Source organism: Crocodylus siamensis, chromosome 2 (genome assembly GCF_052110815.1).
Source record: "Crocodylus siamensis isolate JL-2025a chromosome 2, ASM5211081v1, whole genome shotgun sequence".
NCBI classification, from domain to species: domain Eukaryota; kingdom Metazoa; phylum Chordata; order Crocodylia; family Crocodylidae; genus Crocodylus; species Crocodylus siamensis.
Genome location: NC_143396.1, coordinates 76861960 through 76881187, shown reverse-complemented (window position 1 = coordinate 76881187; position 19228 = coordinate 76861960). Strand labels below are relative to the sequence as shown.

Below are 19228 nucleotides of genomic sequence, written 5' to 3'. Positions count from 1 at the left end.
TGCCCTAAGTTGCTTCTTTATAGACAAGACAACCTAACAGTTAGAGGAAAGAAGCAGTAGGATTCAATTTTTAAGATGAAGAAGAGGTAAAGAGGCTGGCCCCAAATCTCTCAGGCAGTCTGTTGCAGAGCCAGGAAATGGATGCCTATCAGCCAAGTCCAAGATCAGAACAAAACCACAATGCCACTACTGCATATCTTAGCATAATATTTGCCTTTTACCTTTGACCCTGCCTTTAAACTGATTGTGACTTTTTTTAATGAGAGCTGTATTTTTTTAATGAGTATTAGATTAAATTATAATATATTACATAATCTGCATCAGAAACTATTCTTGTTCTGACCTTTTTAAACAAAAGCTGCCTTGTTTTGTTTTTCTTGTGTTTTACACCCTGGCTTCAGATCAGATTCCCTACTATTGTAAGAAAGAGATGTTGGCGTTTTTGAGAGTTTTACTGATTGCTAGTTAAACAAACAAAAGCAAAAGTATGACACCATTTGCCAGCTCCTCACCATCAGAATTTAATTTATGGTGCACTAGAGGTCTGTAATATGTAACACAGAAGATTTCAAGTTGTTTCTTTTATCTCTTGAATTTAGTATAGGTGACATAAAAATGCACATTTTAAAAATTAGGTTCCTTGAATTGATTCTTCCTAAAAAAAATATATAAAAATGCCTTGAAAATCATTTTGAAGCTAAAAAAATCAACAGGAACAGCTGCTAAATGTCCTGCAAGACAACATAAGATTCATTTCAGTTACCCTACACAATGTACCTCAGGTGCAGTACAGCATTTTCAAGTTTCATATCTATCAAATATAAGCCTAGCACTGAGTGTTATTTCCTCCCGCCTGTTATTGCCTCAATGTCTCTGACAGCTTTTATTTCTAATTCCCCTTTCTTCTTTATTTTTTACTTTTATTGATATCCTACAGCATTAAAAAGATGCAATACATGACATGTATACTTCAGCAGTCACTGCATAAGTTACAGCAATACAGTGCCCATATCAGTTTCTACTTCCTTGTGTTATAAACGTGCTCTGTGGAACCGACCTTCCACTGAGTCTATCTGCTATGCTGTTATTTCTTCCAAAGGCCATGGAAAGCTTTTTTAATTATTTCATTATCATTACCTGCCCTGAAACAGCATCTCAGTAAAAAATAACACAAATTGTATTGTGTAATCAGAGTGCCGGATTAACTGCAGAAAGTAGGTCCTTGCATCGCATGGCCAACAGTTTAATGAGACAGCATACAAACAAGGATTAGAAAGGAAGGGAATAATGAAAAACACAGGAATGATGAAACTCACCGTGTCTTTTTAGTTTTACAATTTCCACATTTACTTTTGTACACTTGTACAAGTTTTTCAATAAATTAGGAGAGTTGGAAGTGAGTGGATTAGGGTCCAAGGGCATCCTTGAAAAAGTGTATTTCAAGAGAAATTGATAGAGGAAACTGTGAACTGGCAAACCTCAGCAGAATGAAAAGCAGCCAGTCTTATCACTTGTCAGGGCTTTTGTTGCAAGAGCTCTTGTGGAACTGAGGAGAAATAGGTCAGCTTAATTCATTCAGGTCAGTTTACAAAAGTCAAGAGAAACTCAGTAAGGCAGTAGGGGAGATCTCAAAAAAAAGCAGGGATATAACAGGTAAGGTGGACTTAGAGATGAAGAATGGGGGAATTTTAGAAACATTTCCCATTTTGGTAGCCAGAAATCTTAGGAAAATATAGAATAAGAGATAATTCAACTTTAGCAACAGGCATTGGAGAAGCCTCCTCAATAGAGTAGCCAGGATGCTCCAAGATGTAAAGTGAGAACAAAGGGAAGGAATCCCACCTCTCTTTCCCTAGCACTCTAAGAAGGGGTTGGGTTGTTTTTCTTTTTTTTCAGTAGGTGAGGCTTCAGATTTGTCAGATGCCTTCTTGGTAAAGAAGACAGAGCCATGAACAACATACAGGAACAACCATGCCCAACTGTACAGACTGTATATTTCCTACTTAAGAGTGAACTCTTGTGTGAGCCAGGGTTCACTCTAACCACCATAATCACCACTAATCTTCCTCTACACATCTATGTATACCATCTATCCATGGAGTTTTCCTTCTCCTGTCACTGTTCTGACTGGAGCTGTGCCAATGACTGGCTTTTCAGTTTGGTACTCAAAAACTTGGGCGAGGAGAATGACCCTGTGTTTAGGATGAACCCAAACTTCTTTACTACTTTGCAAAACTCATATCCTAAGGGAGTTCCTTACCTCCTGGGAACATAAGAATGGTCCTACCACAACCCTGTTCTTCTTTCTCCTCTACTTGTGAATGGCACCCACATTTTCTTGTAAATCTGTCCTGAAAAATCAAGCCATTTAGATTCTGCATTTCAAAGAAAAAGAAGAACCCTGCCAAACTGTTTATCAAATTTAACTTGAATTCAGGAATAGCTACAGCTACTCTGAAACTGTGTTTTGCAGCAAATGAATGATTCACCATAAATTTCACCCAGCTCTAGTACTAACTTAAGATTCTGTGGTACGTGATGGTAAAGCTGTGATAATGTTTTTGCCATGAGGTTCTAGCAAGCAGCACACCTTATTGGTAAGTTCTCTCTTCATCTTGTTACTCTGCCTGAACTAATTATATATGACTTACCCCCTTTGAAGTATTTTTACGGTCTTGCTTGCATTTCTGCATGCAGTATCAGATGTACTGTAAGGCTGCCTAAGACAGCTTTATCTACACTTCTTCTGTTTCCTGGGATGAATTTACAGAGTAGCTAATGGATCTGACAATGGGTGCCTTGACCAGAGCATCTCTGATGGTGTGTATTGCATATTCCTATCATTACTGATTGGTTGTCCACACATCTGCGTTCTCAGTGTGAGCCAGGGGTGAACTCCTGGCTCCACTGAAATCAGTGGAAAATTCCCTGTTGTCAATGTATTACCCTACCTCATAAGCTCATTCTTTGCCAGTACATATAGAATTGGACCCTTTCCGTATGACTGAACATTGTGTGTGAGAAATATCTATCACAGATTCAAAAAGTTGATCCACTGTTTAATTTTTACCCTGATACTATGCATAATATCTCTCTTCCTTCATTCTTCCTCAGTGTGTCTTTTATTGTCCCCAGAGTAGTCCCACAAGGTAGTCTATTGAGTACTTGCTTCCTGCAGTTTTTGTGTTGTGTCTTGTGGGATATCTACACTGTATCTCGTGGGAGGGATGCTCCCAAGCACAACCTGCCTACCTATTCCTGGTCACAGGTGCCAAACCCAGAAACTTTTGTCTCAACCCAGTGGCTGCTCTCAAGCACACTGGTCTTGATAGGAGCTGTTGGGGGGAAAGTGGTCTACAGCCCAGACCAAACACAAGTGCACAGCTGTAGACCACTTTAAAAGTGGCCAATCAGCTGAAAATCTGAACCCTCATTACATGAAGACTCATGTGAAGACATTTCAAAACAGAACATCTTCTGTAACTTCTGTCAGTGCTGACTCCTAGCCTTGAGCTGTTTTCAGAATGGGAGGTGGAAAAGGGAGGGGAGGGAATTCAGTCTAGGGTCTTTTCAGCCCCCCACGGGAGGATGGGGTGTGTGTATTGGACCCCCCCTCCTGCAATGGGGGGCTCCAATTCACCTACTCCACCCCCCAGTGCTGGCTGGGGAACCCCTAGAACAAGCTCCCTTTCCCCACTTCCATTCTGAAACAGGGACTGGCTGGGAAAGAGGAGGGGCTGTTGCTGGGGGGAAATTGGCTGTGGGTTCCCAGCTAACATCTAGATACTCCTCCTCCTGGAACCAACAGTGAACCCCTGTTTGTTCCAGGGGATCATTGTAACTCAGAACACTTCCTGCAAAGTGTTCTCAGTTACAGCGGGAAACTGCACTTCTGTCTGCGCTCACTGAGGAAGTACCCGGAGCTGCTTCTGGGTTTGGGTAGGCAGGTCCTGCTCATGAGATCCCTCCCAGGACCTGTCAGGAACACAGGGAAGATGTAGTCATAGTGCTTTGGATGAATAGAGTTTCAAAGTTTTAGTGACCAGTTTGACTTCCTGCAAGCTTCTCCTGACGTTCTTTCCTAGCTGTTTTTTTCCTGACAGACTGCAAATGCTGTAAGGTTGCTCTTAGCCTATAAGGAGCCCTTTAAAATGTGCAGTATTCTTATTCCAATACTTTTTCAGAAAATTTAATGTTTCACCACAGCTATATTTTAATAGAAACTATGCCTGGTGCACAGAAGTGAACTGAAATGAATAGCAAAGGATCTCTGCTTAGCTCCCTTTTCTTGCTAAGGTTCTCTATCTCTCTTCATTTCTCCACTTGGATGTAGTTTGGTTGTTGTTGAGTATACAGTTTGGAGAGTAACAGCTGAAACTGCAGGTGCTCCTTGTTCAGAATAGCAGGTGTTCTGCTCATATGGCCATTTGCAGAATTAAGGAGCTGATTCACTTACCCAGGGTTAAGAAATACATTTCATAGATATTTCATAGTCATTAGGGCTGGAAGGGACCTCAGAAGATCATTGAGTCCAGCCCCCTGCCTGAAGGGCAGGAAGTCAGCTGGGGTCAAAGGATCCCAGCAAGATAAGCATCCAATTTGCTCTTGCAGGCATTCGAAGTAGGTGCTTGAACCACCTCTAATGGCAGGCTGTTCCAGACCTTGGGGGCCTGGACAGTAAAGAAATTCTTCCTTAGGTCCAGCCTGAAATGATCTTGGAGGAGTTTATAACCGTTAGACCTTGTTGTTCCTTGGGGTGCTCTGGTGAACAAACATTCTCCCAGATCCTGGTGGACACCCTTTACAAACTTATAGGTGGCCATCAAATCACCCCTGAGTCTGTGCTTTACCAGGCTGAAGAGTCCCATAGCTCTCAGCCTGCCATCATAATGTCTGTTTTCCTGACCTCTGATCATGTGCGTGGCTGTCCTCTGGGCTCTCTCATGCTTCTCCACATCCTTTTTGAATTGTGAAGTCTAAAACTGGACATAGTACTCCAGCTGCAGCCTTACCAAGGCTGAGTACAATGGGAGAATGATGTCCTGGGATTTGCTTGAAAAGCCAACATTTTGCTCACTTTACTAGCTGCAGCATCACATTGAAGGCTCATGGTCATCTTGTGGTCAATCATGACCCTCAAGTCCCTTTCATCCATAGTGCTAGCCAGCATAGCACTGCTGAGCCTGTAAGGATGCTGCAGGTTTTTCCTCCCAAGGTGGAGAGCCTTACATTTTTCGGTGTTTAACACCATCAGGTTCTCATCCACCCATTTCCTGAGCCTGCTGAGGTCAGTCTGGATTGCCCTCCTGTCCTCAGGTGTGGATGCTTTACCCCGAAGTTTGGTATCATCAGCAAACTTGACTAGTCCACTTCTGACTCCAATGTCCACATCATTAATGAAGAGGTTGAACAAAATAGGTCCAAGGACCGAGCTTTGAAGGACCCCACTGCTCACAGCACACCATGACGATTGATTTCTGTCAACTACCACCCTCTGTGTCTGACCACAGAATCAATTCCCCAGCCAGTGGATCATGGTGGACCCGAGGCTGCAGTTGGCCAGTTTTGCCAAGAGGTGATCATGGGATACCAGATCGAAGGCTTTTTTTAAAGTCAAGATATATGACATCAATCTCCTCTCCCTTTTCCAGGTATAGGTCACCTGGTCATAAAAGGAAATAGGATTTGACAAGCAAGACCTACCCACAACAAACCCATGCTGGCTATCCCTCAGGATGTTGCCATCAGCCAGTCTGTTATGAATGGCCTCTTTAATAATCTTTTCTAAGACCTTCCCCGGGGTAGAGGTCAGGCTGATGGCCTGTAGTTTGCTGGATCCACTTTCCTCTCTTTCTTGAAGATAGGCACAACATTGGCCTTCCTCCAATCTTCGGGCACTTTAGCAGAGCACCAGGAGTTCTCGAAGATCCGTGCCAAGGCCTGAGCGATGATGCTAGCCAGCTCCTTGAGTACCCTGGGGTATAGTTTTGGTAGTGCCAGAACTTGTTCTGTAAGTGAATTTGAAACCACTTTGATATGTGACAGGTTTTAAAATAATGTAAATATCCCTATTTGCTGCCTTGTCTGACACTTTTGGGGACTTGCTGATGTAGGTCATAGGCCAGATTTCTTTAAAAGTCTCAGTTTAATCTCTAAATTATTACCTGTTTGTGTATTTAATTGCTCAGTTGGTGACCAGTTTTTTAATATGTTCCATCTGAAACCACCATTGAAATTTTTCAAATATGTAAATTTGAAAAATAAAATTTTTAGATAAGACATCTTACTTACATTGTGGAAAGCAGTGATTGTAGATGGAGTAATTAGTTATATATAATTTGGTAATTTATAATATCAATTCTTTCTGTAGAATGAAATTCTACTTATCTTCCACTCCTAGGCAAACAAGGTTCTTTGGGTGAATCTGATATCTTTTATTAGACCAACTTAAATAGTTGGAAAAATTATTTTAGCTCCTAGGCATTCCTAAAAAGGAGTCAGTACAGAATGATGTAGGAAGTTCAATCATCCTACTATTTTGAATAATCGTTTCCACCTTTTTATTCCATCTCCTCTCCTAACATTCACTCATTTGTTTTCAACATCTTTTTCCTCCTTCTCAGGTTTGGATGTGTGGAGGTGGCATGTTTGACGTTCCATGTTCTAGAGTTGGGCACATCTACAGGAAATACGTCCCTTATAAAGTTCCATCTGGAACCAGTCTGGCACGAGTGAGTAACTGGGTCTTGACATTTTCAAATTCTATTCATGTTGGTCATTTGTGGGTCCTTGTGGGTCATTTTGTTTATTTAAAAGAAAAAATGTTAAATGAAGAACACAAATCTTCTCTTTCTCTGGCCTGGGATGTAATAACTGCTGTCAAAAGTCAAGACTTCCAAGCACAAAAACAGGGCATAATAAAAAAATAAAGCTAGATGTTTCAGAAAAGAAGTGCATTACCATATTGATTCAAAGAATATGCGAATAACCTGGAGCATAGAATTGCCTCTTACAATTGCTGTTGTCAATCATGGGATTTGTAAGCAAAATCAATTTCTCAATGCTTGGTTTTTTATCGCTTAGCAAATTACCTATGCAGGCTTCTTTTTGTGAAAGGCATATTCTTTGAGGCAAAAAGATTGAGCAGCACTGATTTCAGTAACTGGCTAATCATAATATAAAACGTAAGTAAGGAACATGACTACTTTGTTGCCATGTGCGAATAGGAAACTATAAGCTCTAGATGGTTTTCAAAGAATATTGAACATATCCATATCCTTAGGATCTTCTTTCTCTATAGGAAATGGACCTAAAAAGAATATAAGTTTCTTGAAAGAAATGAGGGTCTTGTTCAAGGACTGTAAACAACTGGGAAACTAAGGGCATAGCTGTAATTTCCAGGCAAAATACTAATATTTATTCATCCTTAATTTTAATCTTTTCCATTTTAAATGTTACTAGAGGGGTTTTTTATTTTAAATATGGTTACATTAATATTGAAATGTACCCATTGCCAGAGAGAACATTTTATGAGACATATTTTCTTAATAGTGAGAACATATATGGATGAAAAACAAGACTTTTTGCTTCAAGGAGGAGACACTCTTGATTTCTGTGCTTTGGGACTAGACTCACTATGAGTCCACATCACAGCAGGATTATAAGAGACCCTGCATGCTTACTGAATAGTCAGGCTGCCTCTCAGCTAGTTAAAGGATGAGACAGAAACATAAGCCACATGCAGCAGGTGGGAACCCTATTATGTTATGCAGTATGTATGAGTAAGACGGTAATGTACAGAAAGTAAGTTACAGACGTTGTGAGCTACAGTAAGTACTTTGAATAAACTGTGAAATCTGTGATTTCACTGAAAATAATTCCTTGTTGCCTATTCCAAGATGTTTCCCAGAAAGAAGACTTTCCAGAAGACTTCTCCAAATGACTTGCAACCTAAAAAAAAGGATGTATACGCATCAATAAATTAATTAAAACAGGACATTTGCACAGAAGGCTTCATTTCTCACATTTGCACAGAAGGCTTCATTTCTCCCTATTACAGAATAGAGTGTCTGGATAGCTAGTATGCTGTCTTGTACAGAAGGAGTGAACTTGTGAATTGTAGGGGTGAAATTCCATCATTTCTATATGAGATATTAGCATATGGGTTAGTTCAACACTTAATTAGCTTCTATGAAAGTTCTGTGAACTCCCTGCAGTCTGCAGACACAGTACCTCATCTGAATTCATTAGACAAAGTAGGTCTCCCCTCCCACCCTGCTTTTTGTGTTTTTTGTTTTTAAATAAAGCAGCTGTGAAACATTACAATAATAATTCTCCATCTCATGCAAAATAGAGTCCTTGCCTAAACAGGGCTGATTACCCTACATCTTTCAGAATCTGGTAATAATGTTGTGGGGAGAGGATGGGGGCCTTAACAGGGTGATCCTGTCTTTCCTGTTCAACTAATGGATCATTTCTTGTGTGTCATCCAAAGCCTGAGAAATAGCTTGATGGTTAGCTTGTTTGTATGCTGCTGCACCTAGAATATAACAGTATATGTTGAAGGCACATAGTGTACATTGTTATGCCTTGTCTCCTTTTTCGCATTTCTAGGGATTTAAATAAATAATAATCTATCAGTCAGTGAAGGTAATTTAGCCTCTTACCCAGCAAAGCACTTAACCACATGCACAATTTTAAGCATATAAATGGTCCCATTGACTAATCTAAGTCCAAGAGAAAAGCAGAGGTTTGGGGAGGAAATCCAAACCAACAGTTTTCAAGTACTTCAGTGGATAAGGAATCCTCAAATTGCCGACCTTGTCTCCCTTTGGTTCTGACTCAGGTGCCTCTTATTCGGCTTAACTAAATGTATACATTAGGAAGATACAGAATGATGACCTGGATGTTGCAGATGCTTTTCTGCAACATCCTTTGCAACAATTTCGGCAAACTACATCCTCTGAGCAGTGTATTTTCAAACTGCTCTTCAGTTAGAGAAAGTAGAAGATTGTCTTAATCTTTTATCCTGAGATGATATGTTGAATGTTTCCTTTAGATAAAGACACTGTAAAAGTCGACATTTTCCTTCCCATACCACATGGAGAAGGATGCTGAAGGCACAGCACATCCAAGTATATTCCTTGGGAGGACCCACTGTGATGTAAGCACCAGCAGTGCCATTCAAAGCACCTTATTCAGGGCAGAATTTCCCCCAGTGCAGGCACTGCATCAGACAGCCTGTCTATACATGCCTCTCACCTGGATATACAGACTGAAGATGAGGAGAGAAAAACATAGACCAGGACTGTGGTGCCTACAGTTATGGGTACTCTGGGAAGCTCCAAGGTTTGCCTAACCAGGACCAGTGCAAGGAGTTTTTCTTCCCTAAGTAACCAAAATGTTGCTGCCTTCCCTACATACCTGTAGCCTAGCCAGGGCAGACACCAGACATAGCCCTAGAGTGGAAGCTTGACAATGCCAGAGCTGCCCTGCTTGCTTCTGCCCATACCCAGACTTTTGAGGTGTCCCCCTGAGGCAGCCCAATGAATATGTGTGAGGTGTGTGCACACCGGTTTTGCTACCTCCTTCAATTAGCTGCCCTAAGCAGCTGCCTGTGTTGCCTGGCCAGTAATGCTAGCCCTGTGCCTCATTTATGTCTGGGGCTGTCACAGCTGTCTCAGCCACTTTCCAGCCTAAAGTCCTAAGAGCACAATGAAAGCTTAAAGTTATCTTTACCATCTCTCCTTCCCTGCGACTATGTCTATGTGTGTCTTGTCTCTGCATGGTGCAACTACTTAATTACAATCTGGTATTTAATAGCTGACTAATTTAGACATGGTTTTAAAAGCTGTGTCCATGGCATGATGTTCACATTCTCTCCTATAAAACAATATGTCAAAAGTCTCATCTCATTCCATTGTCACTTTAAATGTCCATTAGTGCATCATACTGCATGCATTAGTATGTATCATGGCATCATTTGTATATTTTCTTAATATTACATTTCACACACACTCATGCTGTCAGACCTGAAAGCACCAGATGCTGAATCATTCCCTGTAAGCAGAAAAACATACAGGTATAAAAACATACAGTAAAGCTATTCAGTGGCACAAAACAGGAGTACGATACCCTGGGAAAACAAATGCCAGATTTATAAGCCAGACACTGACAAACAAATTGAGATAACTAGCTAAGAAGAACGATTTGCTAGGAAGACTGTTTCCACAAAGATAGTGCCCAGTTTACTGGAACTTGCACATAAGTAAGATTAACGAGGGTACAGAAGTTAACAGTGATGCCACGTTCTAAGTACAGCATAATTGTCATGTGTTCCAAGCGCTGCATTCCTAACAGCAACACCACCGGGGCTACTACAACTATTTTTATATATTTGCTTAATCTGAAAAAGGTACAGCTAAAAGAGGCTTACAATCTGTTTATAGTGCTGCCCCATGATAGAGGGGCCAGACTCGTTTTTTGCTCGATTGTTTTTAACCACATTGGTATTCTTGAGTGTTACTCCATTTTTATGCTTTTTAGCTTAAGCCATCATCTTGGAGCCAGTTACTTGGTAAAAGACCTTAAAATATGATCAGCAATTTCTTTTGGTTACATCCCATTTATTAGCCAGAATTTGCAGCGTCCCTATTAATAGATTGTTTTCTTTTCATCATTCTGTAAATACCATAAGAGTGCTATTAATTAAAACTCACCGATGTATTGGGGATGCAGAGATTACCTTAGAATTCCAATACATGTCTACAGCAATATTTTTCTTTTGCAGGGGTCTTAAATCAGACTTTTAGTACACTGCTTGCAGTGCATTAGCCTACCCCAGGTTTTCTGCAGGCTAGGGATGGGAAAACCCAGTAAAGTTCAAGTTTGGATGTTAATCCAAAAGTGTGGTGAATCCTAATCTTAACTCAAATTCCTCCCTGCACTCCAGGACTTGGGATCCCAGAGCACAATGATCCTCTGACCCAGCAGGCACAGCATGATGACATTTGCCTCATTACACTATGCCGCTGAATTGGAACTTGCAAGAGTTTGGGTTCAGTTCAAGAGACAGGAATTCAGCTGATTAAGGTGGGTTCAGATTCCCACCTGAACCATTTGCTCAGGCTTTTTCTGTGGCTTCAAGGGACTCTGTAGAACAAAACATTGTAGCATACCCGCTTGTACTATGATCCCATTTGATTTTTTTTGTCATTGCTTCCTTCCTTCAAAATAACATTAGGACTGATGATGTCTTTCCAGCTGTGAATAATGTTTGGGAATTACTACAAACAGGCACATGAACATTTCTGCCCTCCCAGTTTCCAGCCAACTTTCAGAACAAAGTAGGATCAAGTTAGTTAAATCAAGTCCATAAGTTTACATTATCCAGTGACTAAAATACAAACTAGCAGATGAATCCTTTTGCCTGGCTCACAAAAAAAGGAAGGTGGCTTCAGAATAAAATGGTAGCATAGGCAGCTTTGGAATCATATAGACCTTTACACAGGAAGCTGCAGTAGGCTTTAGTTATGATCTAGCAGCTACCATAAATGACAAAAGAAACAGCTAGAAATGAGCATGCCACTTACAATAACCCAATTTTAATAGCTCATAACAGGCAATTTTGTTTCTGCAGGTCTGAGTTTCCATTGCAACTTCTCTTATTTAGATAGATTTATGAGTCCATGGTTAAAATTAAGAACTTGATCAAGGTTTTTATTCAGGAGCCAATCTTTTTAATATGAAGTTTGAATAAATATCTGGTGATCTTTGAATACAAGGAAAGCAAAATATTAAAAAATCACTAGTGTAGGCTTCCTTTGATGTGACAAAAAAGTTTTGTGTTTGAAGGAAAATAATTTAACAGGCAGGTAGTTTATGATCTATTAACTATTTTCAAGGAAAAACAAAAATTGATCAAATAATTCTTTCCAGAAGGGTAACTAGCATTCAGCGGTAGTAACTAATCCTCAGTATTTATTTAATGGATTATCAATTTTGTCTAATAGCTAGAAAAAAGTGCTGAAAGCTAGGACTCCTTCTACTTCTGGCTCTTGGGTTAATTATCTGTGTAACCTGTGATAAGCCATTTAACCTCCTGGACCCATTATACTCATATGTAAAAAGGGTATTATGATATATTTCTTCCTTGAAGGGCATTGCTATACTGTCATACTGCCTGTGTATGGAGGAGCAGTGGGTAGTTACTAACAATCCTGTATACAGACTGGGTGCACTGTACAGTGTATGTATGAATTTTTTTTGCAAAATGAGGATCAAGCATGCATGTAAGAATGAATAAAAAATAAGAAATAGGAAAATATCAGTAGCCACATACGCATCTAGTAAAGTCATGAGTTAAAATGATGTTCACTAGCTTATAGTATGCTGCTGAAGTCTCTGCTCTCCTCCACTAGCTAAGCCATGACAGTTGTCATGAGTGCTAGAGCTGAATATAGAGCACAATCTCTGTCTCCCAGTTAGTATATCTTCTCCAGTTTGGAATGTGTGTATGACATAAATAGGCTGTGTTCAGTTTTGGAGGTTTTTCCACATCACCACATACTACCCTTTGAGCAAGAATGAGGAGTTTTAAAGCAAATGAAGGTGAAAAGGACTAGGGAAAGAGAGGAGAGATATGACAAGTGGCAGTACCATCCAGGCTGCCTAATCTCAAATGCAAGTAGGGTGAAAAAGGGATAGAAAACCAAACATCTATTCAGAGTTTTCTAGGATAGGCATGTCAGGTCACCCTGTTGCAAAGTGATAATTAATGTCTGTGAAATGTCTTATTATACTTACACATACAAAGGAGTGAGACAACTCTGTCTCTATTTGGCTTAGCTCTGACTATACCACTAAAATAACGAAGTTTGCATGATACTAAGAATGTTATCTTTGTTCGTATTAATATCACCATGTGAGCACAAAGTAACACACTGAAGGTGGTCTGTTGCTCCCAGCTTCAGTATATAACAACTTGCTGGGATGGGCTACTCCTTCTCTCCAGCCCCCAGTGATGGTCTACTGTGGAATTATATTAAATGTTTTTCAACAAAGCTTAAAAAGTCCAGTGCCTTTGTCTGGAAGGATCCCAAAGAACAAGTTATATTTAGGGATACATTTTACTCATTTCAGCTGAATAAAATGCAGCCACTTTTAAAGAGAAATATAACATCAGCTTTGCTACAGTAGCACCTCAGTATTTAGGACAGGAAGTAAAGGATACCTTAAAACTAATAAGAAGCCATGCTTAAGCAGAATGAGGTAAGATTTGGAACATGAGACAGAGAGATTAATACCACTATTCTTGCAAAAATATCCATGAGCTAGTTAACAAATGTATCATCTAGGTCCTCTCAAATGGCCTCACCTAGGTCATGTCACATCTAAAATACAGAATTTCTAAGTCTTCACTTTGGTGTCTAAGGCACTGTTTCAGAGCTTCAGGGAGTCCCTTAGAAAGAATACCAAGGTAATATGGTGATTGATGTATTCTTGACACGACAAGACAAAACTATGTTATCTGTATGCTGGAAGATAGCCAATAAGAGAAAAAACTATTGTAAAAACTAAGATTACACAGTCTAGGGTTCTGTTTGAGACTTCTAGTTTCACATTGCATATAGAACAACAGGATCTCATTACAGGGCCCAAATATAATAGCGTAGTTCAATATTGACAAAAGTGTATGGATGGGGTCTGGCTGGTGGTGTACATGCAGAGAGTGAGTTAAGCACAAAGAGGGAAAGAACAGGTTATGAGTGTAAAATAGCACAAATAAAAGAATTACACTGCTTTACAGCCAAGGATAAAAACAATTTCTACCTTAATAACATCTGGAGAAATAGGGAGCAGAAATTGTATTTTTATGATAATTTAACAACTCTGTCTAAAATGTCAATTGAAAAAAAATATCTGTAGGATGAAATTACGCAGGTTCATGAGCCATGGAGTGTTATATGGCCGGGTATCATTCTCATAAATGCTAACACTCCAAGCCAGTGCTGGCCCCGTTTGTAAAACCTGAAACTATAATAAGCCTGCTAAGAACCAATCCAATTAAACCTTACTTCCCAAGAATATTTACCACCCCAATTCCATGCAGTCCCCTGGTATTTCTTTCCCAAGGCCATTCTCTGTGTTCACTTAGCTGAGGTGCCTGAATAACCATACATGTCCTGGGAATATGACCCAAGACTCCACTCTGTGGACTTAATCAATGGGGATGGACCATCAAGGGAAAAGATTTATCCTTTCTCATCTTGGAAAGAAGGAAGAGTGACCAAAACACCGTAAAGATTCCACCAAAAATAACAATCAAAAAAGAAAGTTGACACTCATTTCTCTCCACTTGTATGTTATGCCTCAGTCTTCATTTTTTTCACGGACATGAAAGGTGGCAGAAAAGTCAAATTTTCTTACAAATATGTTGTGTATCAGCATGCTGGAAGAACATGAACATAATGATTTGAAGTGAGTTTACCTAAATTAAAAACTTTTGATTGTCAGTGGGCTTTCAAGTCTTCTAGTGACATTAGAGGTGTTGTAGCAATGGAACAGAGTATTTTTAAGTTATGAAGAATGGGTATATACATGGACTGACTGGTTAGTTTTGTTTTGACTGAGCATTTTTGGAGGGTGGTTTCCACTACTTTGGGATACATTAGCTCTATGACTACAATTGTCACTACCCCACACAGTGGCAGATGCATGTACCATGATACCCCCAAATAAAAGGTTATTTTCGCCAGGCTTGTGAAGAAAAGAGACAAATATCATTGTTATTTTCATGGCTCTTCCATGAGAAATGTGAATCTAAGCTTCCTGCAACTTCTTTGCATGATGTATCAATTCATAGCTTCTTTGTGTTTTTCCTACATCGTTTTATTTTGGGCGGGTTTGCATTCTAATTAATGGAGGTCTAGCTTGGTTAGCTATGACAAATCTAATCTTGCAACACTTTCCAATGATCAGTTTGGCACACTGTTCCTCCAGCAACTGAAGTACAAACCCAAAGACAAAAACTGCATTTTCCTATTTTCTTCACTTTGCTGTTTCTTCAACTCTCTTCAAGTATGTAATATAGGAGTCAGAATCAGACTGAAATAACAGAAACTGAGGAACTGTGACCAAAATCCTTCCCTTTCCATACCATATTCATCTTGGAAGTAAAAATATAGGCTAGTTGTGTTACATGTTACATGTGTGGTGGGACCTGACTAGTTTTCATAAAATCAAACCTGTGCAACTGCATTCAAGTTAAGTGTTAAAACTAACTGCAGTTTGAATGCGCTCCTTAGCATTGGACTCATTTTAACAAAAAAGGAAAAATCTTTGCTGTAATTAGGCAATATTGTCAGTTTAGCTAAAACCCAGTAATCTACTATACATGCTTAGATACAGTGGTGATATAAATATCCACATAAACAAGATCTCCAGGGGTTGTGAGAATCATTTGGAAGACTTCTGGTAAGGAATGGGCTTGACAAAGACTATGAGATGCCCAGTTCAGTTAAGAAGCTGTTGCATGCACTTCCCACTTCTGCAAATGTAAGGCCAACTGATTTGAGCACATCGATGGACAGTATTACATAGGGAAAGGCTACTTTGGGTCGTTGTCAGGAGAGTCTAAATTTTTCTGTGGATGATTTCTAAAATTATAACATCAGAGTAACTCAGAGAGAACTGGGTTTTTCAGAGTGACTCTGGACTTGATCCAGGTTTAGCTCCAAGCTAAGACATTCTAGTGGTTTTAGTTCCCTGAGGAAGCAAATTATCAATTAGAAGGCCAGCCAGACCAGAAAAGAAGGATGAGAGATACAGTTTTCTAATTCAGGGGAAAAGTGAAAAGGAGTAGGGTAAGCTGTTGGGTCTCTTCAGACCAAGGGCCAGAGAGAGATTTGGAAGAGCTGCAAAAAAGATGAGTAAATTAGCATCATGGCAGGACGGAGAAAGACTTCAAGAGAGCAAGTAGTCTGTTTAAGAAACCCACTGTTTCTTGATCTCTATCCAAGAGATGTAACAAAAGAAGAGCAGTAAAAAGCTTTTTTTGGACTCCCTTGTATACAAGACTGAAGGATAATTCATGAATCCCAGCCTGAAGGGGTAAAAGTTTATAATACTTAGATTAGACTTCTGTTTTGGATTCTTAGTGCCTCAGAATAGGTGAGCTGTTGTTAGTTTAACCACTAATCAAGCGTGCTCTAGAAAGGAGGAGGTGGGGGGAGCTGTGTTAGTGATGGTCTTTGATGTGACTGAGGTAAGCCACTGCTCCAGTTCTACAGAGCTTTCATCTTCCTAGGAATCTTGTTCAGAAAGGTTTCTGTTGCTGAGGCACCAGGATATCCAGCAGAGTTATTAAAAAATAATACTGTATTCTAAAAGTCTCTCCAATACCTTTCCATTGAACTATACAGGATGTTCGAACTACATGAGCGTATGGTGTTCTATGAGTTTTGCACTGGTACTCTGACTTTTGCCTCTCCTGAGAAATGTGAGATAAAACCTAGTTTGACCCCATCTGAATAGACAAAACCTGATAGTCTTCTCACATGGTCAGGAGACTTCCATGATATAAGGTTCCCTCCAAAAGAGCTAGATCGCCTGGGTAGCTGTCATTCTTAAATCAAATTTATTTTATCTTTTGTCCTGGAAATAACCTATTCCCTTACTACTGAATGCTCATTTCATGTAAATTACCCTGGAAAATGGTGTTGGTTTGTTTGCAGTGGAATTTGCAACAAAAGACAACCTTATGTGGGACATAAGTCGTTTAGGAATAGGGACTACTTTTGTGATTTCTTAAATTGCTTTAATTGCACTTGCATTACTCCTGCAGGTTTTAATGTGTTTGCTTCATGGAGACAAACTTATCTTTCAGCGCCAGCCAAATGTACTTCATTTGTTCTATATCTCGTTGCCTTTGTATTCAGATAAGCCTTATTAGTTCAGAGACATCTTGGTTTGTGCAGATGCTTGAAGCAAACTAAATTAATAAAATTCAGGAGAGGAGTTTTCAAATGAATCTTGAAAGCAAATCAGAATAGAAATCAGGCTTGCAAATGTGCAGAGCCTATTCTGAAAGGAAATGTTACCTTATGTTGCTGATTATCAGATGTATATTGTCCTCTACCTTATTACAGAGCAAATCTCAGCATGTTGCAGCTAGCATTTTATAAAGAAAATATATGCTTGAGGATTTGTTTTTACAAGCAGAGCTATAAGATTCTCTAGTGTCAGAATGTCACCCAATAAGACATAGCTTTTGCATTGTTATTTTAACAGCTTTGGTGGAAATCTAGGTTTTAACTTGAGGTGTTAAATATGAAATATTAATTGTATTAAAGATTAATAATTCAATAATTGAAAGAAAACTAGTAAAACTTGTGGAGAAAGATGCACTTCTAAAGATAGGCATTAGTGGTATAAGGTGAATGTGTAAATGGACTGGGTCTGTACCGCACCACAAAAGACTATACCAACTCACTAGGATTTGGTTGGATTAGCAACTTTAAAAAACAGTAACAGAAAGAAAAATGCACCTTAATAGTCTACTAAAACCTGTCAAAGCTGTGGATTGCAAAACACCAGGTGACTTCTTTCATGTGGCCTTCCTAAAGATCTTTGTCATAGGCGTATGGAATAAGTAGTAAAAATTGAGAAGCAAAAGTATTGTCCTAAATCAGAAGCTGTCTTAGATACAAAGCAAAGAATAAGGAAAAAAATTCAGTTTTCATCAAGGGTATTACTAGGGTATCACAATATTCCATTGTAGGCCCAGTGTTTATCAAGATGCTAATGACCCAAAAGAGGAAAAGAATGAAATTTGCAGGGGACAAACTGATCCCAGTTAGCTAAAACCTGAGAGGCACCTAACAAAATTACATGAATGTGCTGCATGAGGGCAGATGGCACTCAATAGTGACAAAGACAAAGCAAATTATAAGGAATTATTTGAATCACCCATACTTACCAGTGTACGTACAAAAAAAGACTTGAGTATCATTGTGAACAGCTGAATGCAAACATCTGTACAGCATGCAGGGGCAGTAAAAGGAGTACATAAAAACGAGAAAGAAAATAAGATGCTAGTGTGCAAAATATCTGGCCCTGTGGAGTCCATAGAAATTTAGGGTGCACAGTCCTTCATAGGATTTGTTCAGTATCTCAGTGGATGGGGCTTACCAACTGTAGTCCATATTTTTGCTGTGAAATTAAACAAGGTCTAAACAATGTTTAGTTATCATGGTCTTCTATTTTGACCTTGACAGAATATAATTCAGTAGCACACTACTTAATCTATGGCTTATCTAAATGCATGGATGCAGTGACCTCCTGCACTTGTATTATAAGGCATTTTTCCAGTGTTTGGAAATGATAAAAAGAATTTAAAAAACAGTCCAAAATATTAAAATAGTGCAAAAGGTCTGTGAAGCCCACAAAAGTGTTGTAGAAGGCAAGGCTGTGACTTATGATTGCTCCTGATGCACGGCAGTTAGGGATCTTGCACCTTGCAGCATCTGTGTGTAATGCAGGTGTTTTCCTCTGCCTTGACCCATCTCTTTGGAGAGTTAAGAGAAAAATATAGATAAATTCACATCTGCATACAAATATCCATCGTCTGTCCAAAAAGGAAGTTAAGTGTAGAGGCAGTGCAAGGACAGCATTAATGAATTGCCTAGGTAGCTCTAGGATCCCGAGGACAACTCTGGCTTGGTCATGATCCACATACAGGGGTGCTGCAGGGACAAGACCAGGGGAGGTCCAGAGACATATACTCAGTCCTCTCTCAGGCCTGGTAGAACCTATCCAGAAAAGATAGTTCGGCAGAAAATTAATATTTTGCGTGGCAGAGTTTTTCTAAGGTCAGTTTTTTTCAAGGGTAAGGGGTGGGATTCAGCTTTATCTTCTGAACTGCGCATATCATAAGTGAACACCACAGCAGAAAACAAGGTGGTGTCTTTGCTTTGCTGATCCTCCTTAGCATGTCCATCTATGAAGCATTAATTGTTTCAGGCATCAGTAGTATGTGTATATATATATGTATATACAGTATACATCCTGTGTTTTGAACATATTAAGAATGCCTACTTAGTTGTGTGTAGCTGTAGCTAGAGGGACAGAACAGCAATGTGTTACTGACTGTCTTTGTGGATACATCACTCTGGGTTCTGAAAGATTAGAGACATCTAGAGGTCCTGGAGGACTACATGAGAGGGAAATT

At 39.5% G+C, this 19228-nt stretch overlaps 1 protein-coding gene across 2 annotated transcripts in view; it reads left to right on the top strand.

Moving 5' to 3' along the window:
- Positions 1-19228, top strand: part of GALNTL6 (polypeptide N-acetylgalactosaminyltransferase like 6) — a 961474-nt gene that overhangs the window by 904300 nt on the left and 37946 nt on the right. For both annotated transcript variants that reach the window (XM_090036188.1, XM_090036189.1), the window contains one exon: positions 6624-6731. In XM_090036188.1, the coding sequence (XP_089892314.1) occupies positions 6624-6731 (108 nt within the window). The remainder of the gene's footprint in view (positions 1-6623; positions 6732-19228) is intronic.